The sequence below is a fragment of the Amblyraja radiata genome, chromosome 5 (genome assembly GCF_010909765.2).
Source record: "Amblyraja radiata isolate CabotCenter1 chromosome 5, sAmbRad1.1.pri, whole genome shotgun sequence".
In the NCBI taxonomy this organism is placed as follows: domain Eukaryota; kingdom Metazoa; phylum Chordata; class Chondrichthyes; order Rajiformes; family Rajidae; genus Amblyraja; species Amblyraja radiata.
The window spans coordinates 75,368,491-75,389,546 of NC_045960.1; the positions used below are offsets into that span (position 1 = coordinate 75,368,491).

At 40.1% G+C, this 21,056-nt stretch overlaps 1 protein-coding gene across 3 annotated transcripts in view; it reads right to left on the reverse strand.

Annotated features, from left to right (window-relative positions):
• Nucleotides 1-1,919: 1,919 nt before the first annotated feature.
• Nucleotides 1,920-21,056, reverse strand: part of smc6 (structural maintenance of chromosomes 6) — a 68,098-nt gene continuing 48,961 nt past the window's right edge. For all 3 annotated transcript variants that reach the window (XM_033021560.1, XM_033021561.1, XM_033021562.1), the window contains 6 exons: nucleotides 16,747-16,892; nucleotides 15,927-16,052; nucleotides 10,480-10,585; nucleotides 6,441-6,593; nucleotides 2,974-3,071; nucleotides 1,920-2,517 (listed from right to left, as the gene is read on the reverse strand). In XM_033021560.1, the coding sequence (XP_032877451.1) occupies nucleotides 2,406-2,517; nucleotides 2,974-3,071; nucleotides 6,441-6,593; nucleotides 10,480-10,585; nucleotides 15,927-16,052; nucleotides 16,747-16,892 (741 nt within the window). In that variant the 3' untranslated portion in view covers nucleotides 1,920-2,405. The remainder of the gene's footprint in view (nucleotides 2,518-2,973; nucleotides 3,072-6,440; nucleotides 6,594-10,479; nucleotides 10,586-15,926; nucleotides 16,053-16,746; nucleotides 16,893-21,056) is intronic.

Consider the following 21,056-nt stretch of genomic DNA (forward strand, 5'->3'; position numbering starts at 1 on the left):
TGCATTTCAGATGGCAAGCACAATGTGTGTGAAAATCTTTCAAATGCCTTAAAAATATGCCTGCTGGTCTTAGACATCTCTGCCATAGGGAGTAATTTCTTATATCTACCAAGTCTAGGCCTTTCCATATCTTGTATACTTTCAGATTTTCCCTCCGCTTCCTATACTCAAATGCATATCAATACGCAAAGCATATGAAATTACAGCTCAAGAACAGGCCTTTCGCCCCACAATGTCTGTGCTGAACAGGATGCTTAACAGGAGACCAACGCTTATCCTGCTTGCACATGATCTATATCCGTCCATTATCTGTATGTGTCTCCCCAAAAGTCTCTTGAGTGCCATTATCATATTTGCCTCATCCACCACCCCCAGCAACATGTTCCAGGCATTCACAATCATCTGTATGGAAAAACTTGCCCCTCTCACCTTAAAGCTGTGCCCTCTGGTATTTGATTTTCCATCCTGGGTAAAAGGTTCTGATTGTCTAACCTATCTATGCCTCACAAAACAAACCGAGTCTCTCCTCATAACTTAAAAAATCCAGCATGTAGTCTAGTTTAGAGATACAGCGCAGAAACAAGCTCTTTGGCCCACCAAGTCCGTGCCGACCATCTACCCCCGCACACGTCTGCATCAATGTCCAGGGCTACAGAAGATTCCTTAACCCTTCAGCTTGTTACCAAACAATCTTCAAATTATACAGTGCCACAATATAAACACTGCTGTAATTTCTACATGGTGACACCAAAATGTATAAAAATGGCCTTTATTAAAATCTGACAATGTGCACTTTAACCACATGTGATTTTTTCTATTACAAATCTCAAATTGTGGAGTACAGAGGCAAATAAATAAATGATGGATCTTTGTCCCAAACATTATGGAGGGCACTGTCATTGTATGATCGTTTTTTTTTGGTCTATTTGAAGGATCCAACTTCAAAGATTCTTGCAAATAAGAACTGCAAGTGGTACAATCCCAAACAACAGAAAATGCCAGAAAGACTCAGCAGGTCAGGATGTATTTAAGGAGAGCAATGAGGTGATGATGATGATGAGATGTAGATTATTTTACTGATCCTGCTGGTTTGCCTCAGACAGAATTTAATTGTTTCGCTTCGGAGCATATGACAATAAAACACTCTCGACTCTAGAACCTGTTGGACAGGTACTTCCTCCAGGGCTCTACAGGCTCAGTCAGTGATTGTCCTACCAAGTCACACTTGTGATGAACATTGAAGCCCCCACCCAGACTACATTGCGGTTCTACTTCAGTGTTTTCCAAACATTCAAGATACAGGGGCATGGTTTCATCAGCTGAGGGTTGACATCAGGTGGTAATCGGGTGTTTCTTTGTCCATATTGACCAGATGCTGCAGGATCCGCAGTCAATGCTGAAGACCAAAGGATATTCCCATCAGTTGTTCTACCACTGCCTGGTGGGCCTGTCCTGCCTAGCATACTCAGTAACTACGGTAGAGAACACAAGACCATTATCTGAAAAGTATTACTCAATTAGTAATATTCCATCAGCCTGCCACTTGTTTGGTCTGTGGGAAAGTTCTCCCAATTTAGACACTCGTCCCCAGATATTTGTGAGGAGGAATGTTGCAAATTCCTCTTAACATTAAAATCCAACATATTCTCAAACTGTGGTGGCTAATAATGCACACGGGTCTAACCCAGTATTTTAGTCAATTAATCAATATGTCTCTTTAATAACCTTCTCGACTAATCCTGCCAGACACATGTGTGTACCATCCCAAAGTCGCTGTCTTTGCACCTATAAAATGTTGGCATTTTGTTTGCACCGCCTCTTAAAATGCACATCATTTTAATTGCTACCCCTTTCCATTTCACCATTTTAATTTAAAACAATTTTGCATTCAAAATTATTTCATACATAGAAGTCAGAACTATAAAAATGGCAAATATTTTTAATTGTACATTTGATATGAAAGGATTGAAACTGAGAAATATATTTTTACACAACTGACCCATTGTATTAGTTTATCTGTTCAGTGAAAGATAATAAAACTCACCAAACTGTTCCCCTCCCATAGGCAATGTAAATAAAAAAAGCTGGTAAGAATCTTTGGTGAAGTACCTATAATACCGATAAAGGTTGTATGAAAGAATACACAGGTGATCAATATATTCTGAACTAAATGGAATTATAAACATACACTGGTATAATTTAAGTAAAATTGGGCTGTCAAGTAAAAGAACGATAGGGACATAATTTAATACAAAAATCATTCTGGTAATATTTATCCACCCCCAACATATATCAGTCAATTTAAAAGCACCCACATACGCGCGCACACACGCAAACACCCATTTCACTTAAACACTTCATACACATGTAACTCAGTGCTTCTGATATATCTTGTTAACAGCTGTTTATTCATCAGAGTCTTCAGCTTGATCCAGTGGACGAAAAGGTAATGTGGTCTGTCCTCGTTCAGGGTCATGCATGCGAAGAATTCTAATTAGCCTACTGGAAGGCAAAGAACTGAAACAAAGCATGAAAAAAAGAATTCCAGTCAGAAATGTTCTCTGTGAAAACTTTAAATTATAGATATGCAGCATAACATATAATTTAAAACTGCACAACACAAATACATCGACATTCTTTGGGTTTTGAGAAAATATTTTTTGAGATGGAAAGCTTCCCTATTTGCAGGACATACAGTTAGTGTAGTCAAAGGAAATCTGACTGAAATAAAAGCGGCACATTATCCATCCACCCTCCTTTGACATTCCATTTTCCTTTCAATTTGAAAGACCTGTCAACTATCTTATTACACACCAATTTTTTCTGTGCAAAATAATATTTTACATTGTCACAGAGAAATGCTAAGATTCTAAAAAGATCCTAAATCTACAAGAAAATACTTCACTGATTGAAATAAGCGTGTTTGTGATATAGAAAGTCACAGATGTATACACAAAATAATGGAATACATGCCTCATGCTCTGTGGGGTAAGAAAGATGAACTGACGATAACGTTGGGAATCTGCTACCTTCAGCATCATGTCCATTGAAATCCTACGATTGACCATATCCTACAATTGAAGAAAAAACTTTACAGTTACTAATTTCATACAAAAATAAGTCTGGGTTAGTGGAGTCCCTTTGCATACAGAAATCAAATGAATGACTAAGATTTAAGCTTATTATAACACAGCATTTAAAAAATTAATTTAGTAGGATATTTAAAATATTGATTCTTCTTTTATTTTGCTTTCTTGGCCAAACATACCATTGCGAAATTAGTAATCAGCCTGCATGAAATAATGTACTTGAAGTACCTAATCTTAAAAGATTGGGGTACATTTGTCAAATGGTATGTCAAAAGTTTACAAAGCTTCTAAACTTGTGTATGGAGGCCAAGTAACAAATAATGTTTACACGTGCTGATTTTTACCAAGAGTCAATGCAATTTATAGTACCTCCAATGTACTTGCACATAAGGTAAAATAAAACACGTGGTTAAGTTCAAACCAAACAAACAACCTCAGGGGTTTCCTCTTGGCATCTTTATCAATCTTAAACTTCAATTAAATTTATTCAAGTTATGAAAATAATGCACAATTTAATAAGCATGTAAGACAATGCAAATGTTAAGGAAGCAGGCTTTGTATCAGACTCAATGCTTTACTGATTGATCCCAAAACTGCCATATGCACTATTTTCACAACAGTATGCAGATAGATTGATACAGAAGGCCAAAACCATAACCCAAATGGCCCGTATGTCCAAGATTCCTTGCAAGACTTCAGGTCCAGAGGGATTGCGTCAAATTGTGGTGTTGTGCAGCAATTTGTATTTCATTCACCTTGACAAACAACATGATCAGCTATTTTAGACTATGAAACAACATGCAGAGATTATAATCCCCACTATATTGTGCCCCAAGACTGCCTCATCTTCCATCAAATCGAAAACTATTTAAGGGGAAAGAGGTGCAGTTTGGGAAGAAAAAAAAAAGATTGTTTATATTTTATCTAGACTATCAGTGCAATGCATGACAGGGAAATTAAAAAGTTATTTGATAAATGTTGGTATTCCATTAAATCAACAGCTAGAAGATATGATGACAATATTTTTGAAATTATGTCCTAATAAAAGTTGCTCATTTAGCACAAGTATGTCATTAATTTAACTGTTTTCTGGATGAATCCAAAGCAATCGCAGGATGGGCAACGAGCAAGACAGGTAGAAAAGGGAACGGAGTCTGGCCGACCGCGCCCTCAAGGTCAGCTGCGGGAGGCATCCCCGGGGTACAAAGGTGGATGGGTGTGGAGAGAACGTTCGTTCACACATTGATCCACACATTCAAGAAGGCGGCGGCTGCAGGCCCGCAGCAGCCTGGAGCTTGTAACAATTTGAGTGCGAACTGGACTTTGAAAATGGCACCAAAACTCTTGCACGCGGGATCAGTAGACTATTCCTGTAGAATTAGCTAATTGGGGATGTGCTTAGGAATGGCAATACACTACTGGACTGATGGTAAGAAAATAATTTCACTGTGTTTTACACTTCGCACATGTGACAATAAAACCATTCAAAACATTGCACCATTCAATATCATTACCCATCCAAACTCATCAAACATCAATTCGTGGAACTTGGCGTCAGCACTCACCTCTGCAACTGGATCCTCGACTTCCTGACCAAAAGACAACAGTGAGGATATGTGACAAATCATCCTCAATGATAATCCTCAACACTGATGCCCCACAAGAATGCATTCTCAGCCCCTTTTTATCAAATAACAATGAGACTGAGTACAGGAAGGAGAACCTTGTAAACTAGTGCAAAAACTACAACCTTTCCGTCAACCCTAAAGAAGATTATGATCGACTTCAGGTAGAAGTCGATCACAAGTAGTGATGTTTGAAAGCTTCAAGTTCTTTGGAGTAAATATCACCAGCAACTTGTCCTGGACCTGCCATATCAAAGCAATGGTCAAGAAAGCAACACCAACTACTTCCTTAGGTTCGGCATTTCCCCAACTCTCATCAACTTCTATAGATGCACTGTAGAATGCATTTTAATCTGAATGCATCACAGCATGGTTTGGGAAAAGCTCCAAGACCACAAGAAAGTGCCTCAAGTTGCAGACATAGCCCAGACCATCGCGCAAACCAACCTCCCTTCCATTGACTCCATCTGCACTTCATGGTGCCTCGGCAAGGCCACCAGCATAATCAAGGACGAGTCTCACCCTGGTCTCTCCCTCTTCTCCCCTCATGCAAGAGGCACAGAAGGGTAAAAATGCATACCTCTGGATTCAGGGACAACTTCTTCCTAGCTGTTATCAGGAAACTGAATCATCCTATCACCAGCTAGAGAACAGTCCTGACCTACCATTTGCCTCTTTGGAGACCCTCGGACTATCTTTAATCAGACTTTACATTGCACTAAAAGTTAATTCTTTATCCAGTATCTGTACACTGTGGACGGCTTGATTGTAATCATGTACATTCTTTTGGGTGATTGAATCGCACACAAAACAAAAACTTTCCGTTGTACCTCTGTCCTTATGACAATAATAAACTAATCTCTTGTTTCACTTTCTATTTGAATATATTTTCCAATAATTTCTGAAAATAAGCCAGTATTAAAGCTGAGAAAAACCATTGACTGGATTAATAAATTTATGAACTGAAAACTATTTAGATTATGTCTCTTGACGTCTAAACTCAGTCTACCAGAATGGACTTGAAACGCAAAAACTGCAGATGCTGAAAACCCAACATAAAAACAGAAAATGTTGGAAACACTCACCTGGTCAGGCAGACAACAAAAGTCCAAAGCATTGAAACAAATAATTAACTGTTGAATATGAAAATATACAATTTAATCGGGGGCTCCAATAATTGCCTGAAATAATTGCAAGCAAGGAACAGACAAGCTCCAGTATTTTACGCTGTTTGTCAAGACAAGGAGTAAGTTAACATTTAGTAACCGTGCAGTTAATCGAACCCATCGAACCTGGATAGAATGGAGCTGCTGGGCTTGTAAACTCTGGAATTTAGAAGGATAGGGGATCTTTTTGAAACATATAAGATTATTAAGGGATTGGACACACTAGAGGCATCAAACATGTTGGGGGAGTCCAGAACCAGGGGCCATTTAAGAATACAGTGTAGGCCATTTAGAACGGAGATGAGGAAAAACCTTTGCACACAGAGAGTTGTGAATCCGTGGAATTCGCTGCCTCAGAAGGCAGTGGAGGCCAATTCTCTGGATGCTTTCAAGAGAATTAGATAGAGCTCTTAAAGATAACAGAGTCAGGGGATATGGTGAGAAGGCAGGAACGGGGTAGTGATTGTGGATGATCAGCCATGAACACAGTGAATGGCGGTGCTGGCTCGAAGGACCGAATGGCCTACTCCTGCACCTATTGTCTATTGACATATTCATACCATATAAACATCAAACTCATCCAGACAACGGAAGGGCGACTCCATGGTGTCCCAAAGGGAAAGGATGAAGCATACAGTTGAAAATGAGCGTTCACCTCCCGAAAGAGAGCGCATGTCACTGAGTGCCGCTTTGTCTCCCTCACCAGGTTGAACCTTTAATAAAGAGATATCCATTAATATGAAGATAGTCAAAATAAAAACTAAACACTATCTTAAATAACACTATTTCAAAATATAATATAAAGATGTTGGAAATTCAAATTAAAAACAAAATGCTGGAAATTCTCAGGTCAGGTGTTATCCAAGGAGACAGAAACATGTTTCAAATTGATACCTTTCATCAGCTGCAGCCTGACCTTCTTATATTTCCAGCTTTGCCTGTTTCATTATTACAAAGTAATTATTAAAATGTAAATTAGCTAGAAACAAAGAAAAAATACTGAGTAAAATTAAATACTTGTGCAAAGCTATTTAAACTCGCATAGGAGAAAACATAGAAAATAGGTGTAGGAGTAGGACATTCGACCCTTCGAGCCAGCACCACCTTTCAATATGATCATGGCTGATCATCCAAAAATCAGTACCCCATTCCGGCTTTTTCCCCCCTATCCCTTGATTCCCTAAGCACTAAGAGCTAAATCTAACTCTCTCTTGAAAACATCCAGTGAATTGGCCCCACTGCTTTCTGTGGCAGAGAGTTGCAGATTCACAATTCTGAGTGAAAAAGTTTCTCCTCATCTCAGTCCTAAATAGCCTACCCTTATTCTTAAAATGTGATCCCCTGGTTCTGGACTACCCCAATATCGGGAACATTTTTCCTGCATCTACCCTGTCCAATCCTCTAAGAATTGTATATGTTTCTATAAGATCCCCGCTCATCCTTCTAAATTCCAGCAAATACAAACCAAGTCGACCCATTCTTTCATCATACGTCAGTCCTGCCATCCTGGGAATTAACCTGGTGAACCTACGCTGCACTCCCACAATAGCAATGATGTCCTTCCTAACCAAAATTGCACACAATACTCCAGGTGCGGTCTCACCAGGGCCCTGCACAATTGTAGTAGGAACTTCTTGCTCCTGAACTCAAATCGCAATGAATTGGCTTTTCATAGGTCATCTCATTTAACAATGTAAATATAAATATGAAGAATTTTGGAGATCATGCTGCAACTGAAAGTTAGTCTGAAGTTAGACAAATATTTTGCTTCAAAATAGCAGATTCATGCTCTGTAATTTTGATTATTCCCAATTGGCTTCTAGTATTTTCTTTACATAAGGTTCAAAATAATTTTACAGAATGGCTTTACATTTACATTTGGATGTTCAATGCATTGCACAATTATTGTCATTTTATTATACATTGTGTAAGAGGGATCCATTAATAAGCATCTATCTCAGTTCAGCTTTCAGCCCATGTGATTTTTATTTTCTAAGTTTACTTCCAACTTCCCGAGAGCTTGTTTGATTTTCACAGATATTTTTAAATGCCACGAATCTTTTCTGTAAATTATGATCAACATTAATTTCTTGCATCACTTTAGTGGTTGGAAGAAGGTAGAACCTATAAATTTTGCTGAGCCATTTTTATGGGTGTAAAAGGTGTTTGGAATTTCCCTCTGGTATAAACTTCCACATCAACAGGCATAGCAAGCACAGACAATTAGTTTTCACATAATTGATATTTATATACACTCCTTACATGCTCTCAAAGCAAATGAGCAAAATCTTCTTTTTAAAGGGCATTACTTTACTGAAATTCAGTGATAAGAAAATGAAATATTTAAAGTGCAATTACTTGGAACACACATTTGTCGCATCTTAGCATTGAAGAAAATGTAAAGCTTTGTTTACTAATCACCCTGAGAGAATCAATAGTAAAGCAAAAAGCTTCAACACAAGTCAAAACGCATCAATTCAAATAGTATAACTTGCTTTGGCGTCCCTCAAATGTATTCAATTCATCTTCTTCAAACATTAGTGTTACAATCAAAAACACATTTTATATCTGCAGTGGTCACTCTTCCAAACTTAAAGGCAATAAAGGGGACAAATCACCTTGGGAAGCAGGCAAAACAATCTCTTAAGATCTCCAGCATGCTTCTACTCCAGAGTGTTAAGTACTTGACGAGTCATCATTATTAGAATGTGGCAATAAAGCACCAGCCAATTCTGCACAGCCAGTCACACAGTATGGTATATGAAAAAAAACTGCAGATGCTGGTTTAAATCAAAGATTTAATGCTGGAGTAACTCAGCAGGTCAGGCAGCATCTCTGGAGAGAAGGAATGGGTGACGTTTCGGGTCAAGACCCTTTTTCAGGCTGATGGCATTCACATGAAGTCACAGTATGGTAGTTTATATAACTCATTTAGTCTTATTGCTGGGATATTAGCAGGGAACTCACTGCACGTTGAATATACTTGATTAAGTGCGTGTGAACTTGAAGGGTACAAGAAGGCACCTGAAACATGGCAACTTGTGCACAGCCTCCGTGTAATCCATTATTCTTACACTTTGGTACTTACGTATGACCGTGCTTATGCACAGAAAGATTTTTATGCAAAAAAGAAATTTCACTGTACATATGACTATAAAGTACCATTGAATCAGTGAAATGTGAAGGAGTTAAAATGCTTAGCAGCCAGGAGATCCAGCAGCCTTAGGTGGACCCGAGCGCTTGTGTTCAGTGAAATGGTTGCCTAGTCTACGCTTGGTCTTGTGGATGTATAGGAGTTCATATTGGAAGCACCCAATGCAATAGATGAAGTTAGAGGAAGTACATGTCAACCTCTGTGTCACATGGAAGAGCTGCTGGGCTCCCTTGAAGAGGTGTTTGGACAGCATTTCTGTTTCTGGTCCTGACTCTTATCTGTCAGCATTTGCCAAACCTTCATACCCCTAGTGCTCAACCACCATCACAATGCTTATTCAGCATCTATTACTACATAAGGAGGAATATTCTTTACAGGTCCTCCTCAGGCTACTAATGCCCTCCTTATGTAAAGCCCATACTTATGGACCATCATTTGGGAGATCAAGCAGATGGATTGGCTGGTCACTGCGGGGCAAAGCCACGATCTTCAGTTCTCACTAGTAATTAATACATCTACTTTCGCGGCAACAGTCGATTGTTTGAAAACTTGACGTCACATTCAAACCAGAGATGTGTTTCCAGATACATATCCATACTTTATCTTTATCTCACACTGTATCTTCAGTAAACCCACGGTTGTCAGTGCTTGCACCCATTGTTTTCAATGGGTTCCAGTTATGCATACCTCGATTTCAACATCTAATTTCTGCTTCACCTCCTTTCATAACCTTGTTTTTCCCCCAACTGTAACATACTGCAGCCTTACAACACTCTTCCCCTTCTCAGAGATAGAGGTTCCTCCTGTTTTGAACTGCTTGGAATTCTTAACATTATTTGGCCCAACATTGGGAGATATGACTTTAGCTCTGGAATCTCCTCCTGAAATCTGTCTGCTTCTCCAACTGTCAACTTCTATTAAGATACCCTTTAAAATCTACCTGTTTGTATATGGTTCTGCTTTAAATTTTATTTGAGAAACATTACGATAGAAAAATACCTTATTGTTAAAATAGCATTTATTTTCCCCATATAAAAGTCTTCAGTGTTTAATGTACTTTCTTAGTATAGAGATTCAATGCTACTCCATTCTTCTTTGTAATTATACGCTCACAATTTAGCTGCAGAATCATCCTGCTTAACATCTAATTCCTTGATTACATCCAGAAGCTGTCATCACACTTAACCAACTAATTGCAAGACCAAGTTTAAATATAAGCTTTCTATATGAAGAAGGGCCAAGACCCATAATGTCACCCATTCCTTCTCTCCAGAGATACTGCCTGTCCCGCCCACAATTGATCTGTATCTACCTAAATTTACCAATCCTCGTACTCCAGCTCTTTTGTGTCTATATCCTATTTCAACATTTTGCATTTGTTCTGAAATTGTGGAGCCAACTTCTTTGTACATATATAAAATTCAAAAAAAGTGCAAGTAACTCACCGCAATAGAAAGAGTTGCATTTTTATGATCAAAGCTCATTTTCCCATGGTAGCCTCGTTGAGATAGCATGGAATCAAAATAATACTTGCAGCGAAGAGAAATGTATCTAATTAAGTATTAAAAAATATATCAATATATAATAATATCAATATATAATATCAACACATCTACAACTTTCACTTATTCCTATAAGCGGCACATTATCTGATCGCTGAGGACTGCCAAATCAAATTTGTATGTAGGATGTGGAATGGGTAGAATAACAAGCCGTCAGCATACAAGCCATTCAGTTCCTGAGAACTTGCTTCGCAATGTCCTTGGGAAGAGATGTAGAACTATTATAAGGTTAATGTGATTCCATTGAGTAACGTCCTTTGAAGATTTCACATGTGAGATTGATAGACCGTTTGCATGTAATAATCAGATAAAGAATGAAGATCAGTAAATTCAGGTAGATACAGATCAATCGTGATCCAAGTGAGAGCAGCTTAATATCTGTTTGGGCAAGATGCCAGCTAGTTATTGAGAGAAGCTTAAAGCAATTAAACCAAATTAATACGGTTTTATAAGGAGTAAATCATGATTACAAAATTTGCTGGAGTACACTGAGGATGTAACAAGCAGAATTAATAAAGGGGAACCTGGAGATGCAGTACACTTGGAATTATGGAAGCTATTGACAAGGTGACACGTAAAATGAGCACTAAGATTAGAGCTCATGGTATAAGGGGGTGCATTAGCATTGATTGAACAGGCCATAGGATACAGTTGGGGGGGAAAAATATATTTTTTAGACTGTGAATGCAGCAAGGAGCTCACCATACGTTAACCCAATCAACCCTGGGAGCATTCTCGTAAACCTCCTCTGGACCCTCTCCAATGCCAGCAGTTATATCTGGACTTTCAGAAGGCTTTCAGCAGTGTTATATCTGGACTTTCAGAAGGCTTTCGACAAGGTCCCACATAAGAGATTAGTATACAAACTTAAAGCACATGGTATTGGGGGTTCAGTATTGATGTGGATAGAGAACTGGCTGGCAGACAGGAAGCAAAGAGTGGAAGTAAACGGGTCCTTTTCAGAATGGCAGGCAGTGACTAGTGGGGTACCGCAAGGCTCAGTGCTGGGACCCCAGCTATTTACAATATATATTAATGATCTGGTTGAGGGAATTGAATGCAACATCTACAAGTTTGCGGATGACACGAAGCTGGGGGGCAGTGTTAGCTGTGAGGAGGATGCTAGGAGGCTGCAAGGTGACTTGGATAGGTTGGGTGAGTGGGCAAATGCATGGCAGATGCAGTATAATGTGGATAAATGTGAGGTTATCCACTTTGGTGGCAAAAACAGGAAAGTAGACTATTATCTGAATGGTGGCCGATTAGGAAAAGGGGAGATGCAACGAGACCTGGGTGTCATGGTACACCAGTCATTGAAAGTAGGAATGCAGGTGCAGCAGGCAGTGAAGAAAGCAAATGGTATGTTAGCATTCATAGCAAAAGGATTTGAGTATAAGAGCAGGGAGGTTCTACTGCAGTTGTACAGGGTCTTGGTGAGACCACACCTGGAGTATTGCGTACAGTTTTGGTCTCCTAATCTGAGGAAAGACATTCTTGCCATAGAGGGAGTACAGAGAAGGTTCACCAGACTGATTCCTGGGATGGCAGGACTTTCATATGAAGAAAGACTGGATAGACTCGGCTTGTACACGCTGGAATTCAGAAGATTGAGGGGGGATCTTATAGAAACTTACAAAATTCTTAAGGGGTTGGACAGGCTAGATGCAGGAAGATTATTCCCGATGTTGGGGAAGTCCAGAACTAGGGGTCACAGTTTAAGGATAAGAGGGAAGTCTTTTAGGACCGAGATGAGAAAATCATTTTTTACACAGAGTGGTGAATCTGTGGAATTCTCTGCCACAGAAGGTAGTTGAGGCCAGTTCATTGGCTATATTTAAGAGGGCATTAGATGTGGCCCTTGTGGCTAAAGGGATCAGGGGGTATGGAGAGAAGGCAGGGATGGGATACTGAGTTGGATGATCAGCCATGCTCATATTGAATGGCGGTGCAGGCTCGAAGGGCCGAATGGCCTACTCCTGCACCTATTTTCTATGTTTCCATATCCTTCCTCAGATATGGGGCCCAACACTGTTCACAACACTTCAAATGCGGACTGACCGCATTCTAGTTGGTTAAGTGTGCCTTACAAAGCCTTGCATCCCTATTTTTATATTCTAATCTTTTCCAAATAAATGCTACCATTGTTGTTGCCTTCCTTAAGGGCCTGTCCCACTTGGACAACCTAATCCACGAGTTTTGAAGACCTAGACGAGTTGAAAAAAATGTAATGGTCGTGTTGGCTCGCAGAAGTAAAAGACCTCCTACCACTATGTCTACGACCTCCTGCGACTATGTCTACGACCTCCTATGAATCCTCCCTCGACCTCAGTCTTCCACACCTAAGACCAACTACGACTAGCTACGAGTAGAAATGATCACATGATAAAATGATGTCATGTTCGCATTTTTTTCTCTCGGGCCAGTTACCGACCTACGGCTACCTACGACTACCTTCACGAACTACTGCGACATACCTACGAGTAAAAAGTATCAATTTTTTCTATGCCGACTTTTTTTAAACTCGTGGACATTTTTTATCAGGCTGGGAAAAAACGCCGCGACCTTGAGGCCACGAGTACGCGGAGACCACTCACGAGCACGAGGAAGAGTTACGAAGACCTCCTACGACCTTGTGGCAACCATGCTATGAGTATAAGTCAAGGGCAAACTCGGCAGAGGTCGCCAATTATGTCGTGAAAGTGGGACAGGGCCTTTACTACCGATTCAACTCTCCTGCATTCAAGTCCATTTGCATCTCCAATTTCTGAATCTCCTCTCCATTTAGAAAAAAGTCCATGCCTGTATTCCTACTACCAAACTGTATTATCACTACACACTTTGCCACGCTGCATTCCATCTGCCACTTCTTTGCCCACTCCCCCAATCTTCTGCAGACTCCCTGTGTCCTCAATGCTACCTGCCCCTCCACCCATCTTCATACCATCCGCAAACCTGGCCACAAAGCCTTTAATTCTCTCATCCAAATCATTGATATTCAACGTGGAGTATCGGCCCAAACACAGACTCCTGTGGAACACCACTCGTGACTGGGAGTCAACCAGAAATGGCCCCTTTTATTCCGACTTTGCTTTCTACAATTCAGCCAACCTTATATCTTCCCTCTAATATCCTGGGTTCTCATCTTATTTAGCAGACTCACGTGTGGCACCTTATCAATGGCTTGCTGAAAATCCAGGTAAACAACATCCACCAACTCTCCTTTGCCTATTCTGCTATTTATTTCCTCATTGAATTTCAACAAATTTGTCAGGCAAAATCTCTCCTTCACAAAACCATGCTGACCTATTTTATCATGAGCTTCTTAGTACTTCGAAACCTTATCCTTTATAATGAGCTCTACAATCTTACCAACCACCAACGTCAGGCTAACCGGCCTATAGTTTTCCCTTTTGCTTCGCTTGCTTCTTGAACAGCAGAGTAACTTTTGTAATTTTCCAGTCCTCTGGGACCACTCCCGACTCCAGTGATTCTTGAAAGATCACCAATAATGCCTCCACAATTTCTACCCTTTTCAGAATCCTGGGTGTAATCCATCTGATCCAGGTGACTTATCCACCTTCAGACCTTTCAGCTTCTCAAGCATCTTCCCCTTAGTAATAGCGACTGCACTCACTTCTGCCTCGACTCTTTCATTTCCTTGCACATTGCTCAGGTCTTCCACTGTGAAGATTGACGGAAAAAACATTCATCTGTCATTTCTTTATAACCAATTATTACTTCTCCAGTGTCATTTTCCAGCAGTCCAATGTCCACTCTTGCCTCTCTCTTGGTCTTTATATATCCTCTTTTATATATCGGTGAGCTTACCTTCATATTTCATCTTTTCTGCCTATATTGCCTTTTCAGTTACCTTCTGTTAGTTTTAAAAGCTTCTCAATCCTCTAGCTTCCCACACATCTTTGTAATAGTATATGCCTTCTCTTTCAATTTTATGCTGTCTTTGATTTCCTTTGTCAGCTAGTCACCTCATTCTCCCCTCAGAATTTCTCTTCCTCTTTCGGATGAAAAGATCCTGGGTCTTTCGAATTATTCCAAGAAACTCCTGCCATTGCTGCTCTACTGTCATTCCTGCTAGGGTCCCTTTCCAATCAACTTTAACCAGCTCCTCCCTCGTTCCTCTGTGGTTACCTTTACTCAACAGCAATACAGATACATCTGATTTCATCTTCGTCTCAAACTGCAAGCTGAATTTTATCATATTATGGTCACTACCTCCTTGGGGTTCCTTTACCTTGTGCTCCCCTATCAAATCCAGTTCTTCACACAACATCAAATTCAGAATTGTCTTTTCCCTAGTCGGCTCGACTGCAAGCTGCTTTATGAAGCCATCTCATAGGCACTCGACAAATTCCTTTTCTTGGGATCCAGTACCAACCCGATTTTCCCCAGTCTACCTGCATATTGAATTATCCAATGACCACCATAACATTGCCTTTCTTGCATGCAGACTATATTTCCTGATGTAATGTTTACACTACATCTTGGCTACTGTGGCCTGTAATAACTTCCATCAAGGTTGTTTTACCCTTGCAGTTTCTTAGCTCTCCCCACAAGAATTCTACATCTTCTGACCCTATATCACCCCGTGCTAAGGACCAAATTTAATTCCTTACCAGCAGAGCTACCCCCACCTCTCTGCCCACCTGTCTTTCTTTTCGATAGGATGTGTAACCTGAGAATTGATGAGAGGTTTCATTAGTCAAACCAAGAAAACGCACACCTCCAGATTCAGGGACAGTTTCCTTCCAGTTGCTATTAGGCTATTGAAACCTTTGAATCATCCTACCACAACTACAGGGTAGACCTGAACTATTATCTACCTCATAGGTGACCCTCAGATTATCTTTGATCGGACTTTACTGGCTATACCTTGCGCTGTACGTTATTCCCTTATCATGTATCTATACTCAGTAAATAGCTTGATTGTAATCCTGTATTGTCTTTCCGCTGAATGGGTTAGCATGCAACAAATGATTTTCACTGTACCTCGGCATACGTAACAATAACCTGAACTCTCTTGGTTCCACATCTCTAGACATTTATAACTCCATCACAGAAATATACATGAATTAATTGATGCTCAAAATAATTGAGACTTTAGAGATACAACATAAATACGGGCCCTTTAGCCCACCAAGTCCGCACCGACCGGCAATCTCCCTGCACGTCAACACTATCCTACATATTATGGACAATTATTCAAATTACCGAAGCCAATTAACCGACAAACCCGTATGTCTTTGGAATGTGAGAGGAAATTGGGGCACCCGGAGGAAACCCAATTGTACCAAATTAAATAAATCAATCACCTTCTAAATATTTTATATGCTTTGTGCCTTTCCTCCATTATTTTATCAAGCAGCTGCATAAATCTCTTCAAGTTCTTGATCTGGCTTTTGACATTCTTGTATGTTTCCAAAACATCATAGTACTGCCTGTACAAAAAGCAAATGAAAAGTTAAACAAAGCCTAACAATATGCAGAGGCCAAAGAAGCATTCACTTGGACAATATTTTGTCCACAATAATCAATTCAATGGTCCATTTTAGTATTAAAATCATACACTTGTATGAGAGCATGTTGCCATTTCAAGTAATGAATACACACATTTGTTTCTGTCTCATAATTATAATGTTGCAGTATAGGATTCAATATTTTACAATATTTCGTTTAATTCTGTTTGCAGAAATATTGTCTTCATGAACTCTGTTGGTATTAGTATTACACGATCTATTAAACCTCCTCCTGAAAACATATTTTGTCAAAGTGCTCAATTATCCCATTTTCTTCCAATTCCAAATCTTTACCAATTTATTTACGAAGATAACTAGCAGACTCAAGGATGTTTTTAAAGGGAAATTTAATAGGGCATGCCCATCAATTTTTCTTTGATAGTCATTCAAAAAACTCCATGATTAAAAATAAACTGGAGCATAATTCTAAGAGAAAGAATGTTGAGAATATTCAATTGAGGAGTATAATTAGAAATTAGCGTTAACATTTTAGGTTAGCAACAAATGATAAAAGGTTCCTGGCTATTAAATGCATGGGTCATCCTTGGATCAAATAAAAAACACATGCTCTTCCCTTCTATGCAAGCCTATATTTGGGATGGGACTTTACAAATACCTTGTTATTTCTTCCTTATTCCCATGACGTTCTTGTTCTCTGTTGATCCTCTCTCTCAGACGATTGATCTCCATGTCAATACTTTTGGGAGTCCTGGTGACTTCTATCCGTTCTGCAAAAATCTGCTTGGCTTTAGCAGTATTCTCCTGCAATAACCAGACGCATAAAGTAGGTATGTTACAAAACTTATCTTCAGCGGCGCTGTAATTCTGCCACTGGCCGTGTGCGCAATTTTGGCGCGTTTGAGAGGGGGGGGGGGGGGGCGGGGTTAAAACGGGGTTCTTTCCCGACCTGGTCCTGAATTATATTTGTTGGAGTGCAAGATTTTGCTAAAGAATCGTTCCTACAGCCGTTCTGTGTGTTTTTAAAATAAATTCACCCGACAAGTTAATCGCTGGAATTATTTTAAAAGCAGCTTCTGAAGCCGTCAATGCAGACAACTGGGACGGATTTTATGCAGGACCAGGTAAAAGAAAGTAGTTTATTTTTATGTATAAAAGTGTTGCTTAAGATGTATTTAATTCACATTTTACGTTGCGAAACGGTGATTTTCCCCCCCGAAGAACCGGCAGTGTATTTGCTGCAGATATGGGGGTATAAATTCACCGCAACGTTCTAAATGGTCCCGTTCCAGTAAAACCCACTCGCAAGCTGATTTAAAAGGCCATTAATTTACAGGTATTAAACATTAAATTCCTTCCATTTGGCCTATAAACCCATGACAATGAGATTTAAAAATTATGTTATATTCTGAATTATTGTGTGAATGTTATTTGGACACTTAGACTAAAAATGTTAATCTATTCTTAAGAAATGGATAGATGTTTAGATCTAGTAATTGAATTTTGTAATTAGCTACAATTAGGTAACTAACTAATTATATGCTTTAATTTCAAGTCATCTAAGTAAGATTGTTTCATAATGCTTCAATCTATAATAACTGAAAATTTCTTTCAGTTCTCTTAAATTTTAAGAAAGTTATTGGCCTTTAAATGTTCTAGATCACAGCTTTTGTGTTAAGTCAATGAAAAAGCAATAGGGAACAAGATGCCAATTTCCGAGTATGAAAATGGCCATAACTTTTTTAATACTGAAGATATGAAAGTGAATTAGGTGTCAAATTAAACTTATTTTTATGCTTTATCTGATGGGATAAATTAAAGACTTGATTTTTTAAATCTGAAAATTTTGTAACATTGCTACATAAAGCAGCTGAGGAATGTGATGAAACTACTGGACACATCAAACTACCAATGAAATTCAGACAGAAGTAATTCTAATTTCTGTTAATACACATTCACTCTTCCCATTTGCAACCAGATGCAGGGGGGATTACAGTGCCCTCCATAGTGTTTGGAACAAAGAACCATCATTTATTTATTTGCCTCTGTACTCCACAATTTGAGATTTGTAATAGAAAAAAAATCACACGTGGTTAAGTGCACATTGTCAGATTTTAATAAAGGGCATTTTTATACATTGTGATTTCACCATGTAGAAATTACAGCAGTGTTTATACATAGTTCCCCATTTCAGGGCATCATAATGTTTGGGACACAGCAATGTCATGTAAATGAAAGTAGTCATGTTTAGTATTTTGTTGCCTATCCTTTGCATGCAATGACTGCTTGAAGTCTGCGATTCATGGACATCACCAGTTGCTGGGTGTCTTCTCTGGTGATGCTCTGCCAGCCCTGTATTGCAGCCATCTTTAGCTTATGCTTGTTATGGGAGCTAGAACCCTTTCATATTTCTCTTCAGCATATAAAAGGCATGCTCAATTGGGTTCAGATCGGATGATTGACTTGGCCACTCAAGAATTAACCATTCTTTAGCTTTGAAAAACTCCTTTGTTGCTTTAGCAGTATGTTTGGGATCATTGTCTTGCTGTAGAATGAACCGCAGGCCAATGAGTTTTGAGGCATTTGTTTGAACTTGAGCAGATAATAATAATAATAATAATAAATTTTATTTAATGGGCGCCTTTCATACAAAATCTCAAGGACACCTTACATAGTAATCGGAATAAAAACATATAATCGGAGTAAAACAAGTAATTAAAGACATCACAATGACACAAATTAAAAACAGAATTCAATCCAAAAACAGAAAATCAAAAACACAGTGTGAAGAGGGAGCAGCGGCAGCCAAAGCGCGCCAGCGTCCACTCTCTCTTCACGGCAGCCATCTTGGACACAGACCTACAAGACTACAGTTAGACAAAAAAAATCATCCCCCCACAGTGGGTAGCACTGTGGAGGAAGGCACAATGTCCAGTCCCCACCCCATGTTCACCCCAAAGTCAGGCCTATTGAGGCCACCGCAATTGCCTCTACGGAGGCCCAATGTCCCTGGCCGTTCTCACCGGGTGGTCTTGCCCCGGCGTCGGGAGAGTCCTTTCGGCGGCTGGGCCACCTGGAACGGCCGCTTCCTGGTTGGAGACCGCGGCTGCCGAAGCCGACAAGGCCGCGCCGGTTTGGAGCTCCCAGGCTCCTGATGAAAAAGTCGGCGCCCGCTCTCCTCACTGCCGCCTTGCCGCCTCTACGCACGCCGTCTCTCCGCACGCCGCCTCTACACACGCCGTCTCTCCGCACGCCGCCTCTCCGCTCCGCAAACCCGCAGCCCGGAGATGTTGCTTGACCCAGGCAAGGCATCGCCCGCTCCGCTCCAATGCAGTGCCGCCACGCAGGCCGAGGTGCTGGGTGGTTCCCGCCAAGAAACGGCGCTCCAAGCCCGCTGGTAGGCCACGACGACGGGTCGACGGGCAGCCCGGAAAAAAGGCTGCCACACCGACCAGGTAGGGACCTATAAATAAAGTAACACCTACCCCCCACATTAAAAGACCATATCCCCTACAAATAAAAAAAAAAAAAAAAACAGGACTCACTAAAAACTAAAAAAAAAAACGAATTTAAGACGGACGGCTGCTGCTAGCAGCCGTTCACCAAGATGGCTCCTCCTCCTCATAATTAGGATATGGATGTGTCTATACACTTCAGAATTCATTATGCTACTACCATCAGCAGTTGTATCATCAATGAAGATAAGTGAGCCAGTACCTTCAGCAGCCATACATGCCCAGGTCATAACACCCCCACCACCGTGTTTCACAGATGAGGTGGTATGCTTTGGATCTTGGGTAGTTCCTTCTCTCCTCCATATTTTGCTCTTGCCATCACTCTGATATGTTAATCTTCGTCTCATCTGTCCACGACCTTTTTCCAGAATGGCGGTTGCACTTTTAAGTACTTCTTGGCAAACTGTAACCTGACCATCCAATTTTTGCGGCTAACCAGTGGTTTGCATCTTGCAGCGTAGCCTCTGTATATCTATTCATAAAGTCTTTAGCGGACAGTGGTCATTGATAAATCCACACCAGGCTCCTGAAAAGTGCTTCTGATCTGTCGGACAGGTGCTTGGGGATTTTTCTTTAATAGAGATAATTCTTCTGTCATCAGCTGTGGAAGTCTTCTTTGGCCTGCCAGTCCCTTTGTGATTAGTAAGCTCATGATGTTCCAAACAGTTGATTTTGGTAAGCCTAAGATTTGGCTTATGTTTCTAAGTTTTAATCAAACAAGTGCCTCAAAACTCATTGGCCAGCAGTTCATTCTACAGCAAGACAATGATCTCAAACATTCTACTAAACCAACAAAGGAGTTTTTCAAAGCTAAAGAATGGTCAATTCTGGTGGCCAAGTCAATCACCCGATCTGAACCCAATTGAGCATGCCTTTTATATGATGAAGATAAATCTGAAGGGTACTAGCCCCCATAACAAGTATAAGCTAAAGATGGCTGCAATACAGGCCTGGCAGAGCATCACTAGAGAAGACACCCAGCAAATGGTGATGTCCATGAATCGCAGACTTCAAGCAGTCATTGCATGCAAAGGATATGCAACAAAATACCAAACATGACTACTTTCATTTACGTGACATTGCTGTGGCCCAAACATTATGGTGCCCTGAAATGGTGGACTATGTATAAACACTGCTGTCATTTCTACATGGTGAAACCAAAATGTATAAAAATGGCCTTTATTAAAATCTGACAATGTGCACTTTAACCACATGATCTTTTCTATTACAGATCTCAAATTGTGGAGTACAGAGGCAAATAAATAAGTGATGGGTTTGTCCCAAACATTATGGAGGGCACTGTACATAACATTGACTATGCCTCAAGCATTGAGAATGATTAAGTGATAACCAGATACCAGCTAAAACCTTTGAAGTTAGCATTTCAAGGTTACAACTTCCTTATTTGCAGGCGCATGACAGTGCTTCAGCAGCTGATAACAACAAATGTTAC